Below are 18,547 nucleotides of genomic sequence, written 5' to 3' on the forward strand. Positions count from 1 at the left end.
TTTTAAGTTTTTTTATTTCATCAACTTTATTAGGTACACAGGTTGTACTATTTCCCCTCAGTTATGAAGGCCTAGAATCTGACTGTGAGGGAATTTTTACAAAAAAAAGTATCAACTATTTTTAGACGTCAACACAAATCCAATTCCTCCTTATGAGGTTATACCCCGTACAGTTGCAATGCAATCATAACACATAGCAAGTGGTTTTCCCAGCCCACCTCCCCCCGGAGTATGGGAGAGGAGGGGAGGGGAGGGGAGAGGAGAGAAGAGATTTTTTTCAATCCACCCTTTTACAGGTGTATTAGAAATTAATTTACCACCCACTCATTCTTTTCATGAAAAGTACTATATTTTTTATTTTATTTATTCCTCCGAGACAAATTCTTCTGTATTTGAGATCTCCGTTTATTTCTTGGTTGATATGATTGCTTCCTTCCTAAGAAAATCCAGATGCTACAGATAAATATAGTAGTAGCCTCAAACACAATTCTTTTTGCAACAGACTGCCAATGTACCTAGTGAAAAGAGGAGGCAATTGAGAACTATGGGGACCCATCAACACTCGGCGTTTTGTGGTAAATGAATACAGGAGAAGGTAACCTTAGGCAGGCTCTGATACGCATTTCTGTTGAGTGGGGGAGCCAAGTAATGCAGTAGTAGCAGGTTTCTTTCATTGGCTAGTAGATACTGCAAAATTTCCCACAATACCATAAGCAGCTAGAACCAGGCTACCGAAAGGGCTAAGACCTGCAGAGTCTGGGAGAGCTGGCAGACACCAGGTAATATGAATGGGGTAAGAGAGAAGAGGTTGCTAGGTCGTATTCAGTAATAAAGAAGCCTTACTCATGTAATGGGTGAATCGTGGTGGTGCCTCCCATCCAAGTAAAAACCGCATGACTTTGTTACAGTAATCAAACAGTTGAAACTTTAATGTTGGTCATCCCTAGATGATTTATTAATCCCATAAATTAGTATGCAAGTATTGCCAAGGACTCTACTTTACAAAAGCACTTAACCGAAGAACTGCTTTCCAAGTGACAACTCCGAAGCGTGACTGGGTTAGAGTCTGCGCATGACCATCAGATTAACAAAATCATCAAATAATCCCATAAACTGCTCAAAGGAAAAAGAGGAAACAGCCACCCATGTTTCCAAATATTTCTGTGGGACACTAGTTCGGCCTGTACCTGTATCCACTACTATGCGGGATAACAAGTACTTTAAAAGTCCTGTATCTAAAAGGAGAGGGACACACATTGTTTTCGCCATGAGTGAGTGTAATGGCTAGAGACTGTATACATCTTACTTATTAGCTATGTATTAACGGTTCAGTAACCCGCCCACAACTAATAATATCCGAAGCCGGGGGCTCTTGGATGAATAATATGTCACGCATGATGCTGAAATGATTTTAAGACCGCCGCTTTTGTATTTTAGGTTACTTTTAGATGCTATTACAATACAACCCAATGAAGATTTAAGTATATTTTATTGACTATATGGTGAGCCATATCTCTGTATTTTGAATACGATTATGCTTATCTGGTTTCTACGACTATGCTGTTGCACTCTATGGATCTTTTGGATGTTTTTTTTTTTTTTTGAAACTGTTTATTTAACATATGAGAACCGTGGTCATGATCTACAATTCTTTACATCATATGTGTCACTTGCATCATTTTCACACGTAGCAGTACATATAGTCCAATGCAGCGGGTATGGTTACAGTACATACAGTGAAATTCACACTCTAATGTGCTCTTCTGGGGATGAGACAATCGGTGGTTCACACAGCCCCCCCCTGTACACATTCCATTTCGACCAAATTGCTAACCATTTTTTGGGGCATCCCCGTGCAATGTAGACAGTTTTCTCGCGAACCATGCACCAGTCCATATCTTCTTTCCATTTTTTCAACTTAGGCGACGCAGCTGCGCCCCACAACTGCGCTATGTTGCGCTTGGCAATCGTCTGCCCGAGTGTGACCCATAACCTCCCTTTCACGCTTAAGTCTGTTGGCTCCCAAACGTTCAAAAGGCATCTCTTGGCCTCAGGCGGCAAGGGTACCTCCCACACTGTACTCATAACTTTAAGGATATTCCTCCAGAAGACTTGAATTACTGGGCATTCCCAGAGCACGTGTAGGAATCCGCCCTGCATTCCACATCCCCTCCTGCATACCCCATCCACGCTACTCCCCATGTGGATAAGCTGGGACCCTGAGAGGTAGACTCTATGTAAAATGTTCAGCTGTATTAATTTCAATTTGGCGGATATAGCCACCTCCTTGGGTGAGGAGAGCGCCTCCTGCCATTCCTCATCATCTAATCCCAGTCCGTCTCTTACTCTTTTGGATGTTTTGCTTGGTTTGCACACCTGCTTTTTTGAGTAACACTGGAAATGATTATTTTGGAACACTATTTACAATTGGTTCTGGTGTGCTTCTGTTTTTCGGTTTCTGGTTACTTTGTCTAGGATCTAGGATTTTCTTTCCCTTGCCTTCTCACCTATTCTCTTTTATTTCTTCCTTTTGGGACAATTTCCCAATCTTTCGGCACCTCCCGATCGGTGTGGTTGTTGACTACTTTTTTCTTTTTTTCTGGTTTTCCACTGTAAATAATACTTCTAATAATCATGTAAGGAATTATATTTTGAGTTATCCTGAATACTAGTGGATACAGGTACGGTCTATTAATACTACTTCTAATAATCATGTAAGGAATCATCTTTTGAGTGTATATACTTCTATTGATATTGTAGCCCTGGGTGATGCCCCCAAGACGAAACACGTGTTGGCTACGTCAATGTGCTAGCATTAACCATCTGTGAATCACCTGCGTCATTTGGAAGTGATGACTTCTTGAAAATAAAGAAGACTTGGATTTGGATGAATATTGCCTTATGAACTTTTCTTTTTTTGACTACTAATGACATATGTTTGCTCAGGATTAAGATTTATCTTTGCTTTCCAAGTGGTCAGTTGTCCTTGACATCTTGTCTTTTCTTTAAATGTATGCCTTGACAAGCCCACCATATAGATGTGTTTAGATCTCTGGTCTATTTTTTTAATCTAGGAATACAGAGCGTGGCCTTTTCTGGAGTAGTATGTTACTTGTAACATGTTCTCTTACTTGTAAGAGACAGACATGCCTTCATTACTGAGGTTGATAAGAATGCTGTTCTGGTTTATAAAATTGAAGTATGATGGCTCACACTGATGATGAAAATGGTGTCCAGTGTCCGTTTTCTATATATGAAACCAATATTTTTATGCCATTAATTTTTCACTCTTAACAGTGTTTGGGAACACTTCCAGGCAGTGGGGAGATGGCCGGAGTGGAGGAACACATTTAAGACAAATTGGCATTTTGGGTCCTTTAGAAAGCAGTGATTTTCATATTGCTACAAACTTTGTCAATTTGCAATGCACATGAATATGTCCACTGTACTTACTGCTGTAATAATACCCATCAACTTATTATTCCTAGTGTCTCCCGGCATGTGCATAAAACCTTGTGCTTGTTCATGAAACGAGATCCCCTTCTGGAAATCAAATTCTCCTTGCTCAGTGTAGCTGTGCATGCTTACCCTGTCTGAAAATTGGATATGTGATCGAATTTGGTAATGGATCAAGAAAGTTGACTCTTTATTGTACCTTTTTTGGTTCTCTTAAGCATGGTGTTCTGAAAAGAGTAAAATATAGCCAATGACATTGTTTGCTTTTGTATTGCATATAGTGTTCTGCTACTTTTCATGATTTACCCTATAAACATTGTGGATATAGTTTAAAATAATTTGTATTGGTAAAGCTCTTGTGGCATCTTGTAGTTGACTGGCAGGGAGTGTTTTAACCTTCGGGTGCACTCTCCCTGTTTACCAAGTTACGCCAGTGGCAAACACGGACAGTGCACTCTGTTACATACAATGCATTGCCCTCGAGGGCACACATTAGTGAATGACTGAGCGGCAGTTTAAAGGAATGTTTTGGGGGCAGAGGTCTATGGGAACCCTTTTCCTCTACATTCATGGTCATCCCTGGGGAGAGTGCAATGACTGTGCTCTACTTCTTTGTGGTGCACAGTCAGTGCGACTCATGAAACTTTGTTGATTTAGTGCCTGTGTCCATAATATGGTGGTGTGTAGCTTCAGAGCATTCCTCTCATTTGCATCTAGCCCTGCCCAAAGCAAATGAGGGAAATACACCCTTAAGATAGTGCCAGCACTTGTATGTATTGCAAAATGGTCCACACAGACGTCTGTGGCCCTTCTGTAATACTGCAGAGCCCCAAACTAATGTGCCCCCAGGGCACTGTATGCATTGCAACACCAGATTTCTATTGTAATCCATCTAAAGGGTACTCATTTTATCACCCAGAGAAGGATGAGGGCCTGAGTGAATTGGCTAGGATTCAGACATTGAAGTCATGCACATACTTCTGGGTTGACTCAATTTAGCCCATTGAGCCACAACAGCTAGATGGTCCTCTCTGTCTGATATATGAGGTGTTACACACAATACATATTTGTATGAGGCCCAAAGTCACTTGTCTTTGAAATTCAGATCCACAGTGAGGTGGGTGTTTTTGCTGAGCGCCCAACAGTAGAGTGGAACCCCAATTGAATAAATGTAGGCACATGTGCATCAGGGGGCCATGTTTGTGAGTTGTTTGCTGCAAGGTTGTTTTTTGCAGAGAAAAGGGACTTCAGGATCTCCAAAAGCTTACCTGAAGCTTCTCTGAATGAGGGTTCACCTATGGTTAGTGAAGGGGATCCTGGTCTTTAAGCCCAGCAACTAAAACAGTTGCATAGTGGCCACAGAGCGAAGTAGAACATACTTTGCATTTGGGTAGTAGTAAAAACATTTTGGGAGCAAATGCAGATTTCTCTCTGAGGCTCTTTCTCCGTGTAAAGCAGCGGTAGGTGGTGTCTGGTGTAATGGGCTGATCTACCTTGCTGCTTCTCCCAGCAGTATCTGCTAGGAATCTGCCCCCATTCAACTTCCTGGAATATTTCAGAACGCAGTATTTTGGTTTTTCATGCTGAATCAATTCACAATGTCCTTCCTCAACCCAACTCTAATGCCAATGGTGAAAGCCAGTATTTGATTTCATACATTTTTTGACAGGTTGTTTCACCAATACCTGTTGCAGTCACCCACTACATAATCCAGAAGAGTTGGAGGAGCACAGTGCCATAGGCGTCAGACGTGCAGCACAGCGGCGTCTGAAAGCAGAATTGGGAATACCTATGGAACAGGTGAATATTCATTCTTCCTGTATTGAAGTACTTGCTATTTTCATAAGCTACATCTAATAGCATTTACTTTAATCTGCTTGTTTTCTGTCTGTATGTGTATACACACACATACACATTACATAGGGCTTTTGTTTTCCTCTTGTAAAGTAGCAATGCTATAACGATACACCGTTTCCAGAAATCATTTTTTTTAGTTTTTTGATTGGAAGAAGAGGCTAAGTAAATGATGATGTTTCAACATTGTTCCTTAGGGTTTCAAGCCTGTGTTAAAACATTTACTTTTCAAGGGTCGACTGATCAACATGCAAGATGATTCCACCTGTTGCATAATGCTGTGCAATGTGTGTATGTCTACCAATTTACTGCTACTTTAGGAAGCATTCATTTTGCTGACTAATCAAAGCGGTCTACTGAATTGCCATTATTAAGTTGCCTGATTAGTCATAACCTGCTGTATTTAACTCCGTCTTGTCTCATTTCTAGAGTAGCCCTTCATGTTAAAGTAAACTCTTGTCTAGCAGAAACTAAGAGCGTACAAGTGACCTCAGTCTCAGTGACATAGGTGAACTGCTTAACTGCATAGTTTTCTGCTTGTTTTCTACACTCTGGTAGACTGCTTATATACGTTTAGAGTGTGCTACTTCTCCTTCGAGAAGACGTAATTTGCTTACAGACAATTCATGATCAATGCCCCCTGCCTTTTAAAGGATAGATGCATTGCATCAGCGACCCATTCGAAAACTACCTAGAAAGTCATCCCAAGACTTAGGAAAGTTCTGCGATTCCATTATTATGACTGTTTGTGTGTCTTTGAACCACTTGCATCTAGTGGCACTTCAAATGGGCCTAGTCATCCCTTTTAATCTATACAAGTACAAAGGGATTGATTGTCTTACTGTATAACTCCTTCCATGCTTTCTAAAATTGTCGATAGCTCCCTGTTGCATTATCCTCTTGTAAGAAACTCATTTGTATCATTAAAACGTGTTAATACATTTTAGAAGAAAGAATTAAGCCCCTGGGAAGCAAAGTTTTCTTTTCTTTGAACATTTTCATAGATTTGTTTAGTTATATGGTTGCCACTATCTGATTTTCTGAATACATTTTTTAATGCCTCATCATGCGCGTACCCAATTCCTTCTCTCCAACTGAAAGATCTTTTTATGCTGCTCAGTGGATTTCTTGATATGGTAGGAGCAATTATAAAATAGGAATAGAGGTTTACCCTTATCGCAATCTTGGTAACCCCTTTTTGCTTCACTTACATGGAATTCCCATTTCCATGCAAAGTAGTGCAGGTAAACACTAACAATCCTCACTGAATTCCATCTACTCAAGAGAAATCTGGCTGTAGGACACCAGTATATTATTGGCAGATATTCTTCTTTTTGTTCTTGGAGAACCCGATCTTCCATATAAAGTTGTCTTCGTATCCCGCTGATTGATTTTATAAAGCCAATGTTGATCAGATGCATGTTTGCTCCATTGAAGTTATTCTGAAGAGCTCTGATGCCTAAAAGTGTATTTTAATATTCAGCTAGGCCAGTTAATAGTCCTCCTCAGTTGATTGCGTCAGAATCTCTAGACACCCCTTTCTAGCCTTTCCCTCAGATGCACATTTGAATAATCTTCAAGTCTGTAACCACAGTTAAAATTGGGTACCTCCTAAAGAAATACTGCCCACGGAGGATTTCCATATGCATTGCATCAGTTCACCATTCCCAAACATTATACACCTGTCACAACTCTTCAGGTCTACTGAGAGAGATGTTCGAGGCATATGAGCTGCAGATTACACACTTTGCATAGATCGCCATCTGGTGTTGGGCCCGGATGTTTGCAGTTTGTTCTTTCTCTTGGAAAGTCTTTGGAAGTCACGAGGTCGGGGTCTCCTCCCTTGGATCGTATTGCGCATGGGCTTCGGCTCCATCCTCAGATTGTTTTTTTTTCCGCCATCGGGCTCGGATGTAATACTTCGCGCTCCGGTTCCGAACATTTCCAGTCCGACGATCGAAGCGGAATCCTCGCTCATCGCGGTATTGTTCAGATCCTCAATCACCTTCTTTTCGACACACCTTCGATTCCAGTCGTCGACGGCGGCCTTCGGGCCTATCCAAGCTCCGGTCCCGGCTGATGGAAAGAACTCCATTCAAGAAGTGCTCTCAATGTGGGTCCAAATTCCCCCACACCGATCTTCATGAGGTGTCGAACCTCTGCCTCTCCCCTGAACACGAGGCTCGAGACTGTCCCGCCTGCAAGTCTTTCAGATCGAAAAAGACTATTCGAGATCGAAGGGCCAGACGAAACATGGCGCACTCCTCGACCTCCGTTCCAGTCGACATCATAGGGGACGACGTCGAAGCTCCGGGACAGCAGCACACCGAAGAGGACCTAGTCAGTGCTTCCGAAGCCGACGACTCGGATGTGGAGGACATCACACCGGCGCAGAGGGTTGTGAGTACTATACCCCCTCCCACACCCGCGCCGACACCCAAAAAGGCTTCGGTCACGCCTCCGGGCCTAGGCAAGACCAAAGACACTGCTTCAAAGACCCCACCTTCGGGCCCGGTGAAGAAGCCGAATAAGCCTTCCGGCGGCTCGGGCTCGAGCCAGCCTGCCAACGGTGCCGATAAACACACTTCGGCACCGAAAAAGAAACCGGCCTCTACTCTACCTCGACACCGAGCTCCGCACCAAAGTCCTCGGTGTCGAAACCCAGCCTTTCGGTGCCGACCAAACATCATAAGGCCCTCGGCACCGACACTCCCGCGCCGAAGCCTACCTCTGCGCCGACCAAAAAATCGGAGGTTCCAAAAAAGCACGGCACGGACAAGCATAAAAAGCCATCGGCCCCGAAACCTTTGGCGTCGACCGAACAAACGTTATCTCAGGAACTGTTTACACCGGATCCTTTGCAAAAGACACTTACCAAGGATCCAAAAACTGGACATTTGGCACTTTCTACTAAAAAGAGACATTCGGACAAGCCGGCTCCGCCTCCACCTCCAAAGACGAAAGACTGTGCTACCTCCTCTTTCAGAGTGCCTTCCCCACCTCCTCCACCCTCTCCACCTCCGCCCCCTCCTCCTTCTCCGCCCCTGCCTCATCGCTCTCCGACGCAGTCTCCAGACCATGATGATCAGGGGGACCCATACTACGATCCAGGGGATGTGCCACAAGACCCTACCCCTACAGGATCCCCAGACCCATGGGACAATTATAATAATCCAGACATTCCAGATGTCCCACAAGATGACCTTTATCCATCCAGGCCATCTCCACCAGAAGACTCATTAGGTTTTCACCACCTACTTCAGAGGGCGGCACATTATCACGGGGTAGAGCTACACACTGACCCAGTAGAGGAAGATTTCCTCCTCGACACTTTTGATACCGCACATAGGTCTACTTCTATACTACCTTTGCTTAAGGGGGTAATAAACATGCGCCAGAGGTTTTTAAAGACCCAGTCAGGGCTAGGGTCATTAACCCACGCATAGAGAAGAAGTATAAAGCTGCCCCCACAGATCCTGCCTATATCAAAGGGCCAGCGCCACTGGATTTCCTAGTGGTCTCCACTGCACGTAAGAGGTCAAACTCCCAGGCGTCAGGCGAAGCACCACCACCTGACAAGGAGTCAAAGCTACTGGACGCATCAGGAAAGCGCACTGCGTCACAGGCAGCCAATATATGGCGTATCGCCAACACTCAAGCGCTATTGGCCAGATATGACAGGGCACATTATGATGAACTGGAAACCATCATGCACCATCTCCCAGAAAGATACAAAAATAGGTCCAATGAGTTAATTCAAGAGGGTAAGACCATAACTAACACCTCTATACGCTGTGCCTTAGACGCAGCAGACACAGCCTCCAGGGCCATTAACACTAGCGTCCTCCTCCGTCGCCATACTTGGCTGAGAGTTTCAGGCTTTAAACCCGAGGTACAAGCCTCCATATTAAATCATCCATTTGATCAAGAACATCTATTCGGCCCAAAGGTAGATGAGGCCCTCGAGAAGATGAAGAAGGACACAGATACGGCGAAATCTATGGGAGCCCTGCAGTCACACCCTCCTAGGCACTCCTTTCGCCGCTCTTCCTTTCGGGGCACGGCCAGAGGCTACTCCTCAGATAGCGCGTCCACGTCCTACAAATCCCCTGCTCAATCCACCTTCACAAGGGGTTATCAAAGAGGCGGCTATAGAGGCAATAACAATAAAGGCAGAGGCAAAACAAATACCGCCCGCTCTGCCACACCGCCTACCTAATGACTCCCCCCTGCTCCCTCCAGACCATCCCACTCCGGTCGGGGGCAGGTTACAAAATTTCCCTCACATCTGGGAGACCATCACATCAGACCAATGGGTGACCCAAATTATTCGTTCAGGGTACTGCCTAGAATTGACATCTACCCCCCCAACATTCCACCCAGGCAACGCCCATTGTCACAAGAACATTCCACGTTACTAAAACAGGAAATAATCTCCCTCCTACAAAAACAGGCGATAGAACAAGTCCCTGCCAATCAGCAAAATTTAGGGGTCTACTCCCTATATTTTCTGATACCAAAAAGAGACGAGACTCTACGATCTATCTTAGATCTCCGGCCTCTCAACACATACATACATTCGGACTATTTTCACATGGTAACACTTCAGCAGGTACTTCCGCTCCTCTCCCAAAACGACTTTCTCACCACACTGGACTTGAAAGACGCATACTTTCACATTCCGGTACACCATGCTCACAGAATGTACCTCAGATTTGTAGTGGACGGGCAACACTACCAGTTCAAAGTGCTCCCATTCGGGGTCACAACAGCACCAAGGGTATTCACCAAGTGCCTAGCGGTAGTGGCGACACACCTCAGAAGACAGCACATTCCCGTCTTCCCATATTTGGACGATTGGCTAATAAAAGCCACGTCCTACAACCAATGTTTACATCACACCGCCACTACCATCCAACTACTTCACCAGCTAGGCTTCACAGTGAACCACCAAAAGTCCCAGGCAATACCTCGGTGCCACCATAGACACCTCAAAAGCCATAGCCTACCCCAGTCCTGCCAGGATTGCAAGCATTCAGGCTTTGCGTCAAAGATTCATACCTCAACACTCTCTCCCAGCAAGAGTATTTATGCAACTGATAGGGATGATGGCCTCTTGCATTTTCATAGTGCCCCATGCAAGACTCCAGATGCGTCTACTCCAAGAGTGCTTAGCGCACCAATGGAACCAGACCCAGGGGCAACTGACAGATCTGGTGTTGGTAGACGGTCGCACCCATCGCTCTCTGCAGTGGTGGTACACCACAAATCTTTCCAGAGGTCGACGGTTCCTGGACCCGGTTCCACAAATAATCCTAACGGACGCATCGCTCTCCGGCTGGGGAGCTCATCTACTACACCTCACAGTGCAGGGCACATGGACGCCGCAACAAAAGTTACTCCATATAAACCATCTGGAGTTACTGGCAATCTTTCTAGCCCTCAAATTCTTTCACACACAGATTTTAGGCAAGGCAGTCTTCATTCGCACATACAACATGACTGCCATGTACTACATTCAAAAACAAGGCGGCACACACTCTCCACAGCTCTCTCAACTAGCACAGAGCATATGGAGATGGGCAATTCCACACACAATCTTTCTCCTAGCCCAACATGTCCCAGGAGTCCAAAACACCATGGCAGATCTGCTCAACAGACAGACGCAGCAGATCCACGAGTGGGAACTTCACCCGCAGGTTCTTCACCCGTTCTTTCAGATGTGGGGGCATCCACAGATAGACCTATTCGCCACCCACGAAAACAAAAAATGCCCAAGCTTCGCCGCCAGATACCCACACCCATTGTCCGAAGGCAATGCAATATGGATGAACTGGTCAGTCAAATTCGTGTATGCCTTTCCACCTCTCCCACTAATTCCATTAGTGGTGCGAAAGCTACAACAGCACTCCCTCACACTGATTCTAGTAGCTCCAACATGGGCCAGACAACCGTGGTACACCACGCTGCTGGAACTCTCGGTAGTGCCACACCAAAAGTTACACCTCTCACCATGCCTCCTAACCCAGAACCATGGAGAGATCAGACACCCGGACCCAGCTCAGCTCAACCTTGCGATCTGGCTCCTGAGATCCTAGAATTCGGATGCCTTAACCTTCCCCCCCCCCCCGACTGTATGAACGTCATCAGAGAAGCTAGACGCCCTACCACTAGAGCCTGCTACGCTGCCAAGTGGAAAAGATTTGTTGTTTATTGCCATAACAACACAATCAACCCTCTAGACGCATCTATACAGCACATCATATGCTACTTACTCCATCTACAAAGGTGTAACCTAGCATATACATCCATTCGGCTACACCTCGCAGCGATTGCAGCTTACCTACGAAACGGACAGCACCTATCACTTTTCAGAGGGCCTGCCATTAAAGCCTTCATGGAAGGCCTCAAAAGGATAGTTCCCCCCAGAGTACCACCCTCACCTGTGTGGAACTTAAATATTGTTCTCACAAGGCTAATGGGACCGCCTTTCGAACCTTTGCATAAATGCGAACTGCAATTTCTCACATGGAAAACAGCTTTCCTTGTAGCCATCACTTCCCTTAGAAGGGTAAATGAGATACAAGCACTTACTATACAAGAACCTTTTCTCCAAATGCACCCGAACAAGGTTGTCCTCCGTACCAACCCAAAATTCCTACCCAAAGTCATTTCACCGTTTCATCTAAACCAATCGGTAGAATTACCGTTTTTTTTCTCGCAACCTCAAACTGTGGCAGAAAGGGCTCTACACACACTGGATGTTAAAAGGGCCTTACTTTACTATATCCAGAGAACACAACCTTTCAGAAAGACAAAACAACTGTTTGTCTCTTTATCTCCACCACATAAAGGCAACCCCATCTCTAAATCAGGGATAGATAGGTGGATTGTAAAATGCATACAGATTTGCTACCACAAAGCAAAACGCACGCTATCTGTTCCCCCTAAAGCCCACTCTACAAGAAAAATAGGGGCTTCTATGGCTTTTCTAGGGAACATCCCATTAGATGATATCTGCAAAGCAGCTACATGGTCAACACCGCACACTTTCACTAAACATTACTGTGTAGATGTGCAAACCAAGCAACAAGCTAGTGTAGGCCAGGCTGTACTAAAAACACTATTTCAAACCACTGCAACAGATACCGGTGGTCGCTGCTAGGGTTGGGAACTGCTATATAGTCTATGCAAAAGTGTGTAATCTGCAACTCATATGCCTCGAACGGAATATGCTACTTACCAGAATACATCTGTTCTTGGCATGTAGAGCTGCAGATCTACACACGCCCACCCGCCTCCCCGGCTACCTGTATCTGTTCCAGTCTATCTTATTTAGATACAACACACATGGGTTTCTTCACTGTTATTCCTACGCTCCATCTTTCCCTGTTGGCGAAAAACAATCTGAGGATGGAGCCGAAGCCCATGCGCAATACGATCCAAGGGAGGAGTCACCGACCTCGTGACTTCCAAAGACTTTCCAAGAGGAAAAACAAACTGCAAACATCCGGGCCCAACACGAGATGGCGATCTATGCAAAAGTGTGTAGATCTGCAGCTCTACATGCCAAGAACAGATGCATACTGGTAAGTAGCATATTCCTTTTTACTAATAGTTATAGTTGGCAGTAATGTTGATGATCAAATATTCTACTGATTTTCTTTTTTTGTTGTTGTTGTTTTTGTTGGAACTTCAAAACAGAAAGGGGGGAGAGGAGGATATAACTAAGTTCGTCCTCCTAGGTACATGTAAGACAAAAAGATCCAAGATCGTGGATCAGTGAACCTAGTTAGTAGGGAAGTGGGGGGTCAACTCAATGAGTCAACGCACCACAAATGAAAGAAAAGAAAATACTTTTCTTGAGTCTCCTCACTCACCCAAGGTTTCCCCCAGATGACATGCTTCATCATTGGGGCCATCCCAAGCATCTACTGCTTGGGGCGTGCTGCGACTTGCGACAGTTACGTGGGAGCACCAAATTAGTAAAGACTATGTGTAGTGCAGTGAGGGGGGAGTGGTGTGGATTGATTAAAATTTACCTAGCTAGTGAGTGTAGGATAAGTTTATTCTTGCTCCTAGCTGATAAAGGATAAAAAGGGGTTTAATAAAAGGGAGGAATTAGGTAATTATGTGCTAATAGTCAACATGTTTCGAGGTTATCCCCTAAACCTCTTCTTCAGGACCGCATGGGGACCAGCCCCATGTGTACCACTCCGTGCACAACCTGTAATAAAAAGTGAAAATAATAATAAACGCGCACCTCAGTATCAGCGTAAACAAATTACATACGTTACACTGAACACATAGTATCTAGAAGGATACAAAAAGACATACATGTTAATAAGCAACCTGCCCGTCCGTGTCGTGGGCAGGTGAACATCTTGGATCATACTAAAACATAAGTGGTGGTGCTCATGACTGTAATTTAGAATAGGTGTTGAAATCCAGTGCAGTCTGGTAATCGTTGTTGGGACTTCACCAGGATCATGCTGCAGCCTCCAGTTTAATTAGGAAGATATTCAGAGTTTCAGACTGGCATAAATGTATCCTGAACTTCGATATGATATTGAAGGTATGCAATTCTTGCCCCCAGATTGGTTGACTGAAACTGCCAGGTCATTCTTAAACCGGGATAGTTTCAAGTATCTCAAATAGAACGCTGTCGGTCCTTTCTTGGTTCTCAGAAGGTTTCATCGCTAGGAAAATAGAATTACAGATATCAGGCACTGTAGCCTTGTGCCTCTTCCCATAATAACCTTTCTCAGCAGAAACCTATACATTCTTGACCTGGCAGTGGTTAGATGCCTAATGTATCTTGTTGACCAGATCAAAGGACTGGGCTTATTTACAATCCAGCCCCTAAAGGGTTGTTTTCCTTTTTCTCCACAAAGAAATGTAATTGAGTTTTCCGTGATACTAGAAAAAGAATACACTCCCTTCACCACCCCTCCCTATTCAGAACAATTACACAGGGAGATTGGTGTACACAACAGAGGTACTGCAAAAGCGTTATCATCTTAGGCTTCAAATATAGGTTTACAAAACACACAGAAGATTCTACTTTCTTTTAAACATTTTCATTTTATCCACCTGATAGATTATCTTCCTAATATCGAACAAATATCCATTATACTGTAGGCCAACTAATATCAGTAAGTCCAGTCTAGCTGCCAAGATAACAGTGTACATTGTAAGCATCCCCTTTGCTTTATTTCATACTTTTGAAAGAGGCTTCCATTCTCGGACCCATGTGCTGTTTGGGGAATTGTGGTTTCAGTCACTGACTCAGAAAAAGATCATTGTTTGCTATTTTATTGAAGAATATTGCTAAAAGCTTTGAAGATTAGTCAGGTTTCTTGTTTCTTATGCAGTAATCAAATAGAGAATTCAGAATTGGATGCTTGTGGTGTGTGTTTTTGGTTTTAAAATGGGAGATGGACAAATCGGAGATGTTGGGAAAAGAAATGCAAAAAGAAAAACCCAAAAATAGCATAAAAAATACAGGTTATGATACAATCCTAATTTGCTATAATATTTGTGTCTCAACCACAAATATTGACATTTCCTGGAACAGGAAAATGAAACATTGATTATTTTCTCAGTGCCAAAACATTCTTACAGTTCATTCTGCTAGTCCTCAAAAACAGATTGATCTTTGTCTTTACATTATCAGGTGATTATAAATGTATCCTGCAAAGCTTCATACGCTCCCGAGTTAATCTCTATTACCTGACCCAATACTACACTAATCAATTCAAATGTCATTACCCAGAATTCCTGAAGCTTGTGTCTCTAGCAGAAATATGCATCCTATATGTATCCATCCCGTACGTCTGGGACAGTGAGTGAGCAGCTGCCTCTTTATGCCATTCATTTAGTTTGGCAGCTATAGCAGACGTCAAAGAACTTCCATAACTGGAGCATTTCTGTAAATGCCATAGTAATTATTTGCCTCTTAACACTGATCTTGTCTAATAGGTGTTCCCAACCACTTAGACCATGTATCTGATCGGTACAAAACAAGGGCCTGATGTACTACAAAAATTGCCATTTATCTTGTTTAGAAATGGAAGGAATTACTGAGGTCCTAATCAACTAAATGAAAAGGTGCATATTCTAAAACGGATCCTTTCTGGAAGTACTTAAAAATAAATCTTGGATTTGGAGACATTGGAAAAACCTGCATAAGGAATAACATTTTAAAACTATTTGTAATAACTATTTTTAAAAACTAAACCTTGGCATAATTGTGTGGTCTTGGCTATTCTGGATCTATGACAATGGTTCCTGAAAAGGTTAGCGCCGAGATACACCTTTGAGTGTGATTCGTTGCACTCTACAAATCGTTATCATAGCTTGTGGTTTTTGACTAATTAAGAGTCTCGCCTAAATATTTGTGGAAACAAAGGTAGGAGAGGATTGTTCCAGATCTTTGAGCCTCTATGAATGTGACATTGTAACCGTTCTTACTTTTCAACCTCCTTATTGAAATGTTTTCCCCTGAATGATAAGCCCTTTCTAGGTCGAGCATTTGAGACCTCTTGTATATACTTTAGTATATACTACTTTTTTTTTTTTTTTTTGAAACCGTTTATTACAAAACTCAAAAAATATACAAAGATGGGCCTACAACCGTCCGGCCGGCCGCTAGTAAACAAAAGGAGCATATGATACACATTGTAGAGCGCGCGTTGCGGCTGAGGAAGATGCACAGGAGTTAGCAGCGTTGATAGCCACACCATCCGGACCCCACTGTACGGTTTCATTTTAAAATGAAATAACAACCAGAAAAAACAAAAACCACAAGGCAATCCACAATCAGAAATAGCAGCATGTGCTCCCCTGAGAGGGGGACCCTACCAATCCATAGGAGTATCAAGAAGGGGAAGAGATCAGGATTAGGGCTGGGTAAAACTCAATGCCCGGAACAGGCAATAACGGTGGAGTACAGATTCCCCCGCGGTAGGCGTTCCAGGGGCCCCAGACTTTCACCCATGTCCCAGGCTTACCTCTCGCAACATACACCACCTTTTCCCGAAACATGCACCAATCCATATGCTCCTTCCAGGCCGAGACAGTCGGGGACCTCTGAGATCCCCACAGTTGAGCAATATCACGCTTGGCCACCATATATCCCAGAGTCACCCACCACGTCTGTGGCGCCGAGTAGTCGGTAGGTTCCCACACATTCAACAGGCATCTTCTCGCTTCGGGTAGCAGCACCACATGCGTAACCACACGCAGGACCTCATGCACACCACGCCAGAATCGCTCCACCTCCGGGCATTCCCACAATATATGCAGAAAGGTCCCCAAAGCGCCACACCCACGCCTACACAACCCGTCCACAGCATAGCCCATACGCAGAAGCCTCGGCCCCGTCATGTAGACTCTGTGGAGTATCTTGAGCTGGACGAAGCGAAGGCGGGCCGGTATGGCCACCTCTTTCGGGGAGGCCACCGCAAGGGTCCAGTCCTCGTCGTCCAGCTCCAGTCCATCGGCAACCCAAGCCTCACGAAGGGCAGTCAGCAATCCCGTGCGGTCATTGATCAGTTTTTTATAGATCAGTGAGATCGTGCTGTCCGGAACGTGTCCATCCAGCACTCTATCCTCAAGGGGGGAACACTCCGGGATGGATGCAACGTCCGGGAAGACGGAGCCCAGTGCATGACGGATCTGCAAATACCGAAAGTACTCCCTGCCATGCAAGTGGAATTCCGTCTGCAGCATCTCGAACGTTTTAAATCCTCCCCTCGTCCAGAGATCCCCCACCTTGCTAATGCCTATCATGTCCCACTTCTCGAAGCCCTTCGAGGTCCACAGGGAGCCCAACTGCTCGGACGCGTATAGTGGTGACGCCCGGGTCAGACGATCCTTCCACCCCATCGCCACATTAGCCGCGTGCCACACTCGCACCATGACACGCGTGGGGCCGGTCAGCCGAGCGTCGGGCGTGCTGGAGTAGAGCGCTCGATTATAGTCCCCACCCGGGAGTAGCATCTTATCCATTTCGAATGCCGGGTTTAAAGCGGGCCCATACAGGCCGTGATTAATCGCAGCCAGCTGGGAGGCCCAATAGTATCGTTTGATATCCGGGAGGGCAATCCCGCCGTCATACCATGGGAGCGTCAGCTTCGCCAGGGCGATACGCGGCCTCCCGTCCCAGAACAGGCGGCGCTGCAAACTCTCCACCTCACGGAAGTAGCGCGCTGGGACGGGGTCCATAGTATTCTGCAAAGCGTAGAGGAAGCGCGGCAGAGACATCATCTTAAACAATGCCGCCCGGCCGAGCGGCGAGAGCGGCAAGCGCCGCCAGCGCGTGACATCTTCCTTCAGGCGCTGGAGGGGGGGAAGCAAGTTCCGATCATACCGGGCCTCCGGGTCCAGAGTAATGAAGACACCCAGGTACCGAAATCCCTGCGGGGCGATCTGGATCGGACAGCCCCGCGGGAGAATGGGCGCCTCCCCAGAGAGAACATACACGCACGATTTAGCCCAGTTGATGACAAGGCCGGAGTTACGACCAAATGAATGCAAAACATCAACCAGTACTATAAGTGAGTTACGTGGGGAAGCTAGGTACAAAAGGATGTCATCAGCGTATAGGGATACGCGGTCCTCATGCTCGGGGGTCCAACGGAGACCACGGATGGAAGGCTCCCACCGCAGCCACTCTGCCAGGGGCTCCAAGGCAAGCGCAAAAAAGAGCGGCGATAAGGGGCAGCCCTGCCGCGTGCCCCGGCCCAGCTCGAACGGAGCCGATACTCTACCGTTCACCACCACCTGCGCCAATGGGCCCGAATACAGCAATTTGACCCAACTGATGAACCCTGCGCCAAAGCCAAACTTCGCAAGCATCGCCCAGATGTATGGCCATTCAAGCGTATCAAACGCCATGGTGGCGTCCAGGGATGCCAAAATGGCCGGCTCCCGTATGTACTGAACACGTGCAAGCACCCCATGCAAACGCCGCAAGTTAAGAGCTGTGTTACGATGGGGAATAAAGCCGGACTGATCCTGATGAACCAGTTCGCCCACCACGCCGACCAGCCGATTGGCCAGGACCTTGGCGAGAATTTTAGGCTCCGCGTTCAGTAGCCAAATGGGCCGATAGGATGTAACCCGGTCCCGAGGTCTCCCCTCCTTGTGGATAACCACGATTGTAGCCAGACGCTGGTCCAGCGGGAGGGAGCCCACCGAATGGGCCTCCAGGAACATCGATCGGAGATGTGGT

The 18,547-nt window shown here is 45.5% G+C and overlaps 1 protein-coding gene across 1 annotated transcript in view; it reads left to right on the top strand.

The window, feature by feature from the left end:
• LOC146789636 (isopentenyl-diphosphate Delta-isomerase 1-like) overlaps window positions 1-18,547 on the top strand; it is a 109,058-nt gene that overhangs the window by 69,468 nt on the left and 21,043 nt on the right. The window contains exon 4 of the mRNA XM_085631910.1: window positions 5,126-5,256. Coding sequence (XP_085488036.1) covers window positions 5,126-5,256 — 131 coding nt within the window. The remainder of the gene's footprint in view (window positions 1-5,125; window positions 5,257-18,547) is intronic.

This window comes from Triturus cristatus, chromosome 10 (genome assembly GCF_964204655.1).
Source record: "Triturus cristatus chromosome 10, aTriCri1.1, whole genome shotgun sequence".
NCBI lineage: Eukaryota > Metazoa > Chordata > Amphibia > Caudata > Salamandridae > Triturus > Triturus cristatus.